This window comes from Anser anser (genome assembly GCF_964211835.1).
Source record: "Anser anser genome assembly, chromosome: 6".
Lineage (NCBI taxonomy): Eukaryota > Metazoa > Chordata > Aves > Anseriformes > Anatidae > Anser > Anser anser.
In genome coordinates, this window is record NC_139726.1 from 21535662 (window position 1) to 21548430 (window position 12769).

The 12769-nt window shown below is 35.7% G+C and overlaps 1 protein-coding gene across 9 annotated transcripts in view; it reads right to left on the bottom strand.

Annotated features, from left to right (window-relative positions):
* Positions 1-12769, bottom strand: part of SLC25A12 (solute carrier family 25 member 12) — a 51136-nt gene that overhangs the window by 16606 nt on the left and 21761 nt on the right. For all 9 annotated transcript variants that reach the window (XM_083842455.1, XM_083842456.1, XM_083842463.1 and 6 more), the window contains 6 exons: positions 11418-11564; positions 10020-10158; positions 8573-8666; positions 7817-7901; positions 1976-2060; positions 1344-1502 (listed from right to left, as the gene is read on the bottom strand). In XM_083842455.1, coding sequence (XP_083698581.1) covers positions 1344-1502; positions 1976-2060; positions 7817-7901; positions 8573-8666; positions 10020-10158; positions 11418-11564 — 709 coding nt within the window. The remainder of the gene's footprint in view (positions 1-1343; positions 1503-1975; positions 2061-7816; positions 7902-8572; positions 8667-10019; positions 10159-11417; positions 11565-12769) is intronic.

Here is a 12769-nt window from a genome sequence, read left to right on the forward strand (position 1 = left end):
AAGCATATTTTTCCTCAAGTGTGAGGCATTGTTTTTAACTTATCAATGAAAAGCATTTGCCAAAGGTTAGAAAACCAAAATAAAAATAACATATAATTAGCTTTAGAAGCTGCTGTGCAAAACCATGTTGGGGTGCAGGAGGGAGAATGGAATCAGTACTATAGAAAAGCACTGTAGAAATCAAAGTGTAAAACAGAGTCATAAATGCAACTTCACGGAGTATTTAATGAAAGATTTGGCAACAAAAATGGAAAAAAATTTACTAGTAAATCATAATCTACAGAGATTGCAGCTATTTCATTAACATATTCACTGACCTATTCCTCTTTCTACTTGCTTGCATTGCAAAATCCTGCAAGATCACCAAAAACTCCTCAGTCAGAGTTCATAGACATGCAAAAACTTCTCAGATACTGTCCTTAAAGGACACTAGCACTGACCAGTGTCTTCATGGACAGAGCATGTTGCAATGCAGAAAAAAAGGCTGTGACCATCACCGAAGTTACTTTTCTCCAATTAAAAAATAAACTAAAGATGTACAGATCCTTATGAAAATTGTGCGTTTTGTATGAAATGACAATAAGAGAATTCGACTAAATAACAACGTAAGACTGACTAGTATGTACCTTCATGTAAGTAACCTTATTGATGTGATAAAAATTACTTCGAAACCTTCTCCTAAGCTAAAACAAGATAACTAAGATACCTTTTCTAACTGATCTAACTGATAAGAAGTTGCTTTGAATTCTTAACCTGTACTTTAGAAGAGTTTTTCTTTTATACGTTACATTATTTATTATTTAAAGTAAATTAGAACAATATGATATATAAACTGCAACATGAATTGCAGGCTGCAATTTCTTGCACGCAGTAGTCCTGCTACCTGCAAAGGTATGAGGCATAAGTAGACTGCCATCTGATTTAACAAGTACCTTTCAAAATGACTGTATTTCTTCTCTTTTAATAAAAAAATATTTGCCATAAAATTGATCTTTATTCCTCACAGGCTAATCTATTCCTGATGTTTGCCTCCAGCGAAAAGTCACAATCCTCAGTTTGTGAGATAATCGTGTCCACAACACTCACATCACAGAGATTAGGACTTTAAACAATCTAAGCACCAAGGAGCAAATCAGTAACAACAACAAGAAAGGCACAGTTTTTCCCAGCAATTATGATGAACAGTGCTCAAGGGAAGTTACATATTCAGCTCTATGAAACAGAAGCAAAATTGTATATGGTATCAAGTTTCCTAGTTTTCCCATAAGACTCTAGTTCCTGAGGTATTAAAAAAAAAAAAAGTAGAAAATCCCTAACTTGATACATGTATTTTATTCACTTACCTCTGTAAAGACCAAAAAAGCCTTCAAAACGCAAAACCTTTTTAAAGCAGTCAAAGCTGTTTTTATACATCAACTCTCCTACGACTGAACCGGTGGAACGCTGATTCTGCATACGAGTCTTCACCAGGTCTATGGGATATACTGCCGTAGCACCAACAGCTATGAGAAAGTATTTGAAGTATTATTTCTGCAACATCATTGTTGGTTTGTATATAATTATGATTATTTTCTACAACATTTATTTAAACACAAAGAAAATACAAGCTGGTAAGGTCTCTGGTATCTTGGAAGTAAGAAAGGACAATACTGAAAATCCAGAAAACAGTCTCAAGGAGAATGGATTTATTACATATTACATAAAACAGTGTGCCCAGAACAAAGACAACTAAATCAGGAAAAGAAGCAATGAGAGCTACCAGTAAAGAAATTTGTTACTGAAGTGAGTAGAGTTTCAGCTGTTTGTGGAGGAATATTAGCACAAAAGCGATAAAGGAATGGCATAAACAGTAGCAGTTCCGCCCTCCAATTCTTCATGTATATAACCAAGAAATGCATTTGAGATGATCCCATGTAGTCTGGCGAGACAGACTACTAACCCAGGCTTGAAAATAGGAACCAGACAAATTACTCACCTCCAGCAATTGAGCCCAAAGTGAACCTGTAAGCTGACTCAGCTACCTGGAGCCAGATAGGCCTGCCTAACTCTCCATAAGATTGCTGTGTAAAGAAAATAAAAGAAAAAATGATGCTTCAAAACCTGCATGGGAAAACAAAGAAACCTATGAATTGGCTTTTGTGAAGTTAAAGAAAGAATGTGATAAAAATTGGTAGCTTTATGTTAAGGAAAAAAAAAGTCATTCTCATCTAACTTCCATGATCCCTAATGAGTAAAGCATATTTTTCAAACATGCCTTTCATAAGATGTTTTTCCTTATGCATTCCTGGTAAAATAACAACAACAACAAACTATGGTCAAGACAAAGTAGATAGATATAGAAATCAAGTTTGCTACTTTTCATTGTGTTGCTTTTGAACTTGCAAGGCCTGGAAACCCCCGTTGGCTCAAATAAAACTCAGTATCTCAAAAAGAATGCAGTATCTCACAGGCGCCATCCATCAGCATGGCAAATATTTTAAGATTACATATACATTGCCACATAACATAAACATGACATTTAATACCTTCAAAACAAGCCCAAAAAAAGTCAATTATTCCCCAAAGCATTGTCCGCAAGACTTTTTCAAACAGTTGATGACTTACAGACACAATGATGACCTCACTCACTTCAATCACATACACTATTATAAATATGTTAGGGTTTTAAATAAATACAAATCTGTACAGAAAATATTTATAGAGATTCATAATCATATTATTAGATGTTTATTAGATATAAGGTAGCTGATAAACAAGATGTAAGTATTCAGAAACTTGCATAGTAAAGTACACAGAATGAGCCAAGTTTTCTTCTGAGCATACATAAGGGCATTAGAGAAGAATTTGTACTATGTAGTACAACTTCTCTCAGTTATATAAGTAGCCAAAATACTAAAAGTTAGAATCCATATTAAAGCAAACAATAAAGCCCATCTCCCAAACACAACCACCTTTTGGTCCTTAATAGCAACCTGTATCATTCGCAGATGCACTTCAGACAGCACAGCTGGTATTGATATGGACCTCAGAATGCTACAGAGAGCTTTGCTCTGATGCACGTTTTGAATTCTCCACAAAGATTATTTCACACAGACATTTCACAGCTAACTCACCAAGGCTTCTTAGCTCATTTATGTTCAGCTTACTGAGGCTCTGAAAAGTGGAACATCCACAGAAACACAGCACGTACTGCAGTGTCAGCAACCCTTTCTGTGCTGGTATTACACTGGATGTGCAAAAATGTGCCTTTATTGTACAATGTTACACTGTGTGTACACAATGTAGGACAAAGGCCTATGAGATTAAGATGCAATCCTTACTCGTAAAAAAAAATACATATATTTTTATATAGTTTTTCCACAGAAGAAAAAGATACAGCTATTACCATTTCCTTCCACAAGACGTTTTCCTCCCCAACAATACAGCTTAATGGAGAAAACAGAAAAAATCTGGATAGCAACAAAACTATAAATTGTACATGTGGAACAGTTTATTAAAAAAATAAAAAGCATAAATCAAATGAATTGACTTTACATGCAAAGAAAAACAACAGATCTGGAAAATTTACTATTCTTAAAACACTAAATTTTCCTGATTTAAAAAAAATCACAAGAAAATAGTCACAAAAATAAATTCCAAAATACAGGGGTATCTTTTGATTCATGCAATTAAAAGATGTGTGCAATAATAATAACCCCAAAAGACTTAGAAACGAAACAGGACTGGTTCTTCATTCCACAAAAATCTTCTCGTACATTAGCACACCTGCTTCCTTTTAGCTGTTTTAAGGTTATTCTTTTTCTACGAAGCTCCAGAGTTCTCATCAAAATCCAGTCACTACATTCAGACATAAATCTTAATGAATACATCACTGGATGTTAAAAATCAAGTTCTTTGTGAAGGAAATGTCACTTTTATATTATTAAATAAGCGTTCACAAAGTTTGCAGTTTACTTGTGTGTTCAGATGGATATGCAAATGAATGTAATTAATGCTATAGCTTTCAAATCATGAATATTTATAAACAGAAAATTACTGTAGCTGTCATCCCCATAGGATATTCAGCTGCCAGGCTTTAAGAAAATCTTACACAATGAAAAAAACTGACAATAAAGTAAACATGGTTGAAAGCAAACTAATTTCCATTTCCACCAAATCTACAAAGATGGAGTGAGTTCATGTAAAAATATAATTTTCCTTTTAGAAGGGACCTTAAAACCATATAGAAGTGATTAGAGACTTGTTTTCATTTTCTAGGGACAGCTGAACCTCACTGGAATGATATTCTCTCTTTCACAAATGGGTATCTTTCATTGTATCAATACAGTTAAATTAAATGTCCTAGTTTCAGCTGGGATAGAGTTAATTTCCTTCCTAGTAGCTGGTATGGTGCTGTGTTTTGGATTCTGGATGAGAACAATGTTGATAACACACCAACGTTTTAGTTGTTGCAGAGCAGTGCTCACACACAGCCAAGGACTTTTCAGCTTCTCATGGTGCCCTGCCAACGAGCAGGCTGGGGATGCAGGAGCTGGAAGGGGACACAGCCAGCACAGGTCACCCAAAATGGCCAAAGGGGTGTCTCACACCACATGGTGTTGTGCTGAACAATAAAACTGGGGGGGCGCTGCTTGAGCCCTGGCTGGACATCAGTCAGCGTTTGCATTGGGCATCACTTGTTTTGTATATTTCTTTATCATAATAATTATTGTTATTTTCCCTACATTTTCTGTCCTATTAAATTGTCTTTATCTCAACACACAAGTTTTACCTTTTTTTTTTTCCTGATTCTCTCCCCCAACTCACTATGGGGAGGGGGAGTGAGCGAATGGCTGCGTGGTGCTTAGTTGCCTGCCAGGTTAAACCACAACATCAGGTAGTAAAAGGTTCACTTGGGATAAGGTCCAGTAAAAGACCGCTCCTTATAAAACGAAGAAAACGAAGTAACTTTCCTTTTGCTGTGCTCTGTTAACACAGAATGTAGAACAGGATGAAAGCATAATGTATTACTCCACGAGCATGAAAAGAATATGGTCTGGTGATGAGTGAAACTTTTTTCAGCGAGCTTATTTCATAACAGTGTCTAGCTACACAGGTAATTCTGATGTGTAAAATAAAACGAGACAAGTATTTTATTTCCTAATAATCTACTCAGGAAGGTGAGTGCCACAAAAACACTGACTAAAACCAAAGCTGGCAGTTAAGAATGCACTTATGAAACTTCATCAAAAATGCTCTTTAGTCTGAACGAACATTGTATACACATCTCTGCATCAAATAATTCCATCATTCTTGTCTTTAGGAATCCATAGGAAGACTGTTACCACTAAGTAGGGTTCGGACACATATTTCATTGCCTCAGATATGTCTAATTCCTTAAGGACAACAGAACGGTAACATTAAGAACAGATCAGACACTGTGTTTCAGATGAATTTGTTTGAAAGACAACTGAATGACCAAATCCACCTGTCACAAGAGTAAACAGAATAAATTCCAAGTCCCACATATTGCCTATATTTTATGCAGGAGAATGTTTTAACCACAGCAGTTGAACTAATTCAAGATTTTTCTGTCATTGATACATATCCTAGATTTTCTAGTGGATAGAAAGGTTCCTGCTTAGAGGAACCTAATTGTAGTATGTATACAAAGTGAGCTGAAAAAAGGACAGGCTTTATAAATACAAGCTTTTATTTTCAGATAGAGTCCTGGGACCCCTCATCTGCTGGCAAATACAGGACATTCACGTGGCGAACAAGACATAGGTGGTTTTGTCACTGCACTGTGCTGCCTGCTTTATCTCAGAACATCTAACAGCCGTACTATCTGTACAGGGTAGAGGATGTGAATTTCACCTTTTGGGAGACAGGGAGACAATGTAGATTAGAATTGACAAGTCACTACTGCCAGCTGTCTGTCCTCCTGCCACAACAACCCAGATGGTTGAGCTACTTGGGAATCAGTTCCTGAATCACTGCAATTCAGGAGCAGCATTTTAACGCACGTCATCACCAGCTTCAGTTCACCATACATGCTGAGCTGCTGGATGTGGCAGTACAGCAGTTGATTCATTAGAAGCTCAGCTGTCTGTGTATCAGGTGAGGTGTAGGCAGCTGGGAACAGAACTCAGCCTCAGCCAGGCTTCGCCTACTTGGGAATCAGAGCCCTTGGGTGTCTTCATGGGCACCACATAAACTCCTAACACTGACTGAGAGAACTGGAGTTGTCCATTGTAAGAAAAACCTTCACAATGAAAAATCGTATTTCTCTCTGAAGTACACAAGGATGTGTTTAGTCAAAATTACGAGATACACTCATACAAGATGTCAAGAATTAGGTACCCTACTCTTCTTTGTATATTACAGAGGGAAAAAGGATATGGAGACATCCTTGGAGCAAAATGCCCTGGTTCAGATGAACACTGACTTTATTGTATTCTCTTGTAAAGCTTACTTGGGAATGTACAGCTCTATGTGGAATTGCACTTCCCTATGAAGTTCTAACAGTAAAAATAAATAAAAGATTGTGCATCAGAAACTTCTAAGATCATATCCTACTTTGTTGTTGTTGTTGTTTTGCATAACAAATACCAGTGTGAAAATGATCTGTGTATTGAATAATTACATAACCATGTAATTCACCACGTATGGATGTCTTCCTTTCTGAATCCGCTGTGTAACCGTTTCAAGGATTTTCTTGACTGCATAATTAGCTTTATATTATTAACACTTGAATTAATTCCCCCCTGAGTAACCCTAGTGAGAACAATCACCTACAAAATGCTTCAGAAAAAGGATTCCCCTAGCATATACCCAAAATAAAATACAACAGAATGGAATATTTCTATGCACAGTATAAGAGACTTCCCATAAAGTTGCTAGTTTTGGTATCAGTAGTACTTGGGTTCAACCTTAGAAGAAGGTTAAGGTAAGATTTAAATCACAGCTTAACTAGCAGTAGACGGATCTGCTTCAAAAGAAAACTTCTCAATTATATGTTGAACCAAAAACATACAGAAGATAAAGCCTCCAAATCCTGACTTCCTTATCATGTAAACTTGCAAACAATAGTCCTGAAAGTGGGCAGTATGGTACGCAGTAACTATATTGGAAAGTCTAAACATAAGATAAATACCTGCACAATGTTTGGTCCTAATTCTTTAGTTTTTACAGTTGTACAAATAACCATAAAAGTGTGAAACAATTTATATTAAAAATCCCAATGGACAGTCTAGGACTCTAATGCTGTACTACACGTGTGTATTTAAATACAGCAATAACTGTAAAGGTCTGGTAAAACAGCGGGTTAACATTCTACTCCTGTTATTTTCCATCTTCTAATTCTACCATTTTCATCAATCTCAATAAAGCTGAATTCCCCTTCCACTGTCTAGTTCAGAGAGCCAGAAAGTAGAGTAAAATTCAATGATCAATTTAAATAAATGGTTAAGCCAATTGTTTCATCACATTTTTCAAAAAAGAAGACATTTACAATTTTTGCATTTAATACTCATATATTTTTACTATTTTAAATTAATTGTATAATTACAAGGTTAGATTGTGAAGTGAAGTGAATCCAAGTTTCTACACATTCTTGTATCTGAATAGGCCATCACTCAATATGACATCTAATATTGTGTTTAGAAACACACTCAGTATTGTGTCCTAATTCTATCCTTATAGCAATACACACAGCACAGTCCACGTCTTAGGAGTCTGTTTAAAGTATGTTTTTTTAAAAAAACTTTTCATATGCATGTACATAAACATTCACTTAATTTCAGCAATTTTATTTGTATATATCACGTCTACCTACCTGCTTCTGGAGTTCTGCCAAGTTGTAAGGCAACGCACCTTCAGCCAGCGGTGCTATTCTCTCAATATCTGCCAATGTCAAGCGCCTTAACACAAGGCAGAGGAAAGTAAATTACTGTTAGATAAAATAATAAACATATTCAATACAGTATTCCTGGCCACACCTCACAGAATACATCCCGAGTTTAAAAAAACAGTCGTCATATTTGAATGCCCATCTAAGAATTCTGCTACACTGCCATAAAGAATTCTTGGAGTTAGAAGGGCATTCTCTTCTTGTAGCTGTTAAGTGGAGATAAAGGGACCTCAGATTATTCACAAGTGAGTCCTTGATTACTAGTAATAAAGGATAATAAAGGGTAATAAAGGGTATAATTCACAAATTAAACAATTTTGCAATTCACATTTAAACAATACAATTGGGTAGGTATTCCTATCCAAGAGTCCACATGCAAATGCCTTCCTGAAACATCAATAAAGTTAAAAATACCAGTGTATTATAGCTTTTTGGGATTACAGTAATGTGTTTTGCTATTTTATATGTATACCTATAATACAAAAATTAGTAACTATGCTTGATGTACACAATTCACTTAGAAAACCCATGCATACACCAAACTCATTTTACATTGAATAAATTATTGTAAAGAAATGCAACAAAACAATTTTTTTAAAAATTGGGATGAAAATGAGTATTTTTTTGCATAGAAAACAGCAATATGATTGTTAAATGATAAAATTAATTATTATAAGTTACCCAGTAACACTGTATAAATCTGTAAGTTGGTAGAGAATATCTATTTCCAGTGGTGTAACTTGTCCAAATCGAATTGCAGAGTGGGTAAATTCCTCTGGATTTAAAAGGGAAAGAGAAATAAAGCAACTGTGTTATTTGTCACATTTCCTCTTCATATACAACTTTCACAAATAACTTTACTATCATAAAAAAAAAAGAGACCTATCACCAAGAAGCAAAATCCATAATGGATGAAAATATTTTTAGGAGGATATCTATCTTGAAACAGAACTTTTGAGACATAGAGCAAATCTGACTGCACAACTTTGATTCATGGTAAGAATTCATCATCAAAGTCAACCAAAATCCTCACGCTAGCAAGGTTAATAACACCACACACACAATTTGTGATTCCTTTTTCTGAAGTTCTGTAAAACAGAACAGATAGTGATATTCACAGCTTTAAGGGCAGCTGACTCATTTATCGCCATCACATCCACGTTTCTTTTAACTGCTAGCTCTCAATGACACCGAACTTAGATGTTTATCTAGCCAAATTACATGACATGTTCATGTCATAATTGCCAAGCTACAATAAACAAGTTTTAGCAGTGAAAACACAGTAGCAATTTTCACAACACAAATCCAGACAAGATATATTTATGCATGTGAATCATAAATAAATAAATAAATAAAAAGCTAGGTAATTTGTTAGCACAATTTGGAGTATGAGGACAGGCATTTTATGCTTTTCTTTAGGGATGAAAGGTATGCAGACTGTATGAACTTAAGCCAAGCAAAGAAGGAACATGGCATGCTTTTTATCACACACAGACTTGGTTGGTCCCATCCATACAGGTAATAAAATTAGTGATATAATCTGTCGTAAAATTACTACAAAATCAATCCACTCATGCCTGCATCAAGACTGACACATGGCCACTTTTTGTACATAGAGGTATTAATTATGTCCTAAATATAGGCATAAACTTTATGTAAAACCACTCAGGTTCGTAAACACTATGAAGTTATGTATTATAGCTATTTTTCTAAAAAAGATTTAATCATAGATAAAGTACCTAGCGCTAAACAATATGGAAATTACTGATAATGGGTTTTTGAACTTAATCAATTCTATCTTATTTCCGAAGTACCTCATCTCTAAGAAACCATGCATATCTTTCAAGGGGTGGGAAAATCCTCAATAATACATTGTCTTGCAGATATCCATTCAAACTAATAAGGTCAGCAAGGTTTCTGCCAGAGTCCCTGTTCTTCTCCCTCAATGATCTGGTTGAAAATCCTTCCTAACCTGGGAGGATGAAAATCACCTTTTAAACACCTATACAGTAGTGCTAACTTTGTGCTAAGTCTATGCAGGCCCTGGCTTGCCTTACCCTATACGCACTACCAGATTACAGATTGGACACAACTAAAAAATTTATAAAGTGAAGGAAATATACCTTACCTTTTGTGACTTCAACATCTTTTCTTATACCTGCTATATTGCTGTATATCTTCCTAACAAGATCCATGTTATTCAAAAGGGCATTAAATGCATTGAAGTAGGAGAAGCTGACCTGATGTGAAACAGTTCCACCAGCTACCTTTAAAAATTAAATGAATGTGGTTAAGTACTTTAAGGCTTTTAACAACATCTTATTACAAATTACAGAAACATCCATTTGGGCAAATAAGGAAAGAATTAAAGTTATCTTTCTATTCCTGTAATTCCAAGTATTGGCGGGGAGCACCAGGCATGAACCTATGGACAAAAGTAATTTTAAGCTATTTTTAATAGAAACATGAGGGGAGAATTATTAGACAGGATACTTTTTTTTCTTTCTTTTACAAACTGAATATTATGCAATGATCAGGTAATACTCACACAGAATCATAGAATGGTTTGGGTTAGAAAGGGGCTAGATGGTCTTTAAAGGTCAACTCCCCTGGCATGATCAGGGGTATCTTCTACTAGATCAGGTTGCTCAAAGACCTGTCCAACCTGTCTTTGAACAATTTCAGTGATGTAGCATCCACAGCTTCCCTGGGCAACCTGTTCCACTGTCTGACCACCCTCATGGTAACAAAAATCTCTTCCTTATATGTAATCTAAATCCACCCTATTTCAGTTTAAAAACATTACTCCTTGTCCTGTCAATACACGCCCTGGTAAAAAGTTTTTCTTTGTCTTCCTTATAAGCCCTCCTTATATATTGAAAGGTCACAAAGAAGTCTCCCCAGAGACTTCTCCAGGCTGAGAAACTCTCTCAGCATCTTTACATAGAAGTCCTCTGATCATTTTTGTGGCCCTCCTCTGAACTTGTTCTATTAAGGTCCACATCTTCCTTGTACTATTATTCAATGTATCTGATACACACTCTAAATGGGTAACTGAGTATTTTTCTAATAGAGATATGCATGTAACCACTGCTTTAGACAAAGACAGTGACTGATTTCTCCTATCAGGTATAGCAACAACCATTTATTTCGAAGTCTACGGTTAGTACATAATATAAATCCTATGGGAGATGGTATGTCTTATCAGTCAGGCTTTTGCCCCAAATTCGTGTTCTTTCTGTGCAAAGTATAGTTTGCCCTCCTTTAGGGGAAAGCACAGTAGACTAACTCTAACTGCTTCCAATAGCACTTTAAGCATGTGAACCAGAGTGCCAAACTTTTCTGCTACCGCATCCAAGGAGTACTTCCATGTTTTACTCTGCCTGCTCTATTATGAAGGGAATAATCTCTAGCACTGAGGAAGTTATAAACAGGTAGGAAAAGACAAAGTGGGAGAGAACCAATAACATTTTAAGACATTTCAGCTATTAAACCCTGAACTCAAGGCACTTTTCATCAGACTTACTGAAACTAAATTTTCTTCCACAAACGGAGTTAGCATATGTGAGCGAAGGGTAACCATGATTTCACTGAAGTCCAGCCCAGTAATCATACCACTTTTATTTTTGTCCTTCATTGCAAAGGCTTGTCTTGCATGTTCTGACTGCAGCTCCTAGAATTAGTATTTAGAAATAGCATATTAGCAAATTCTGTAACTCACTGTTCACACAACTGTTGCTCATTTTGTATTCTTACAGCATGCCTGAATATATTTGTGCATGTAGACCACAGAAAGACTGCAGTTTAAACTTACAGGCCAGCCCAAATAAAATAAGAAGTCTGCACAATGATTCATTCCATGCACAGATTCATTCCTCTGTCATAGAAAAGGCCCTATTCAACTGTAAGGAAATAGGCGCTTACGCTAAATGATTTGAGAAGTAACTTTCACATACCCATGTCCTGGCTGCTACATATTCCTTTATTAAATACTTACCTGGTAGAGAAACTTCTGATATTGATCTTAAAGACTCAAAGGGAACTGATCTCTTTCATGTCCAAGATTAAATATGATTGGGGTATTACAAATTAAATAACTGAGAAGTATTTGAAAGTGAAAAGGAGGACAGTGAAGATTATGTAATATAGTTCCAGATTGCCCAACAGACACCTCCCATAATGTCAGAAATGGTCACTCATTTCAGGCAATTTAACACTCCTATACAATCTGTAAAAAAATCTTCATATAAAGCACAATGCAGTAACCTAACCTTAATATAATAATGATGGTTGTAAATTCTATGTCCAGAAAAACTTATTTCCGTCTATTCAAGCAAACAATAAAGCACATTCAGCTGTCATTCAGACCTCTAGAAGCAGCTAAAATAATAACCATGTTGTGACAGCCAGTAAGAGGGCAAACTACTGAGCTTATATCACCTCTACAGTAATTTCTCAAGTCTTGTAACCTCAAGATTAAGGTTTTCTAGATCAGATCACAGCAGGCTTTCTGCACCCCGTAAGACAAGACTATGAAGAGGAATCTAAAGGGAGGGACAGGAATATCAAACTCATGTACATCTTTTAAATTGTGCAGTCCACACTACGCGTATGTACTAAGGGTCTTTTTTATTATATGATGAGAGCAATAGGTTATTGTATCTTACAAGACAGCATTTTGGAACAACAAACATAAAATCAAATATTTATCATTTTGATCTGGGTTCAACAACAAAAAGATGCTTCTTAGTAGAAATCTGTTCAGTTTTGGTTTTGTTGTTGTTTGTGCACTTGTGTCCCCAGTTTGTGTCTGGGATCACTTAAAATATGTAGCATCAAAGGCAGGACACAGTTTATTCCTTGAAAGTAACACCAACT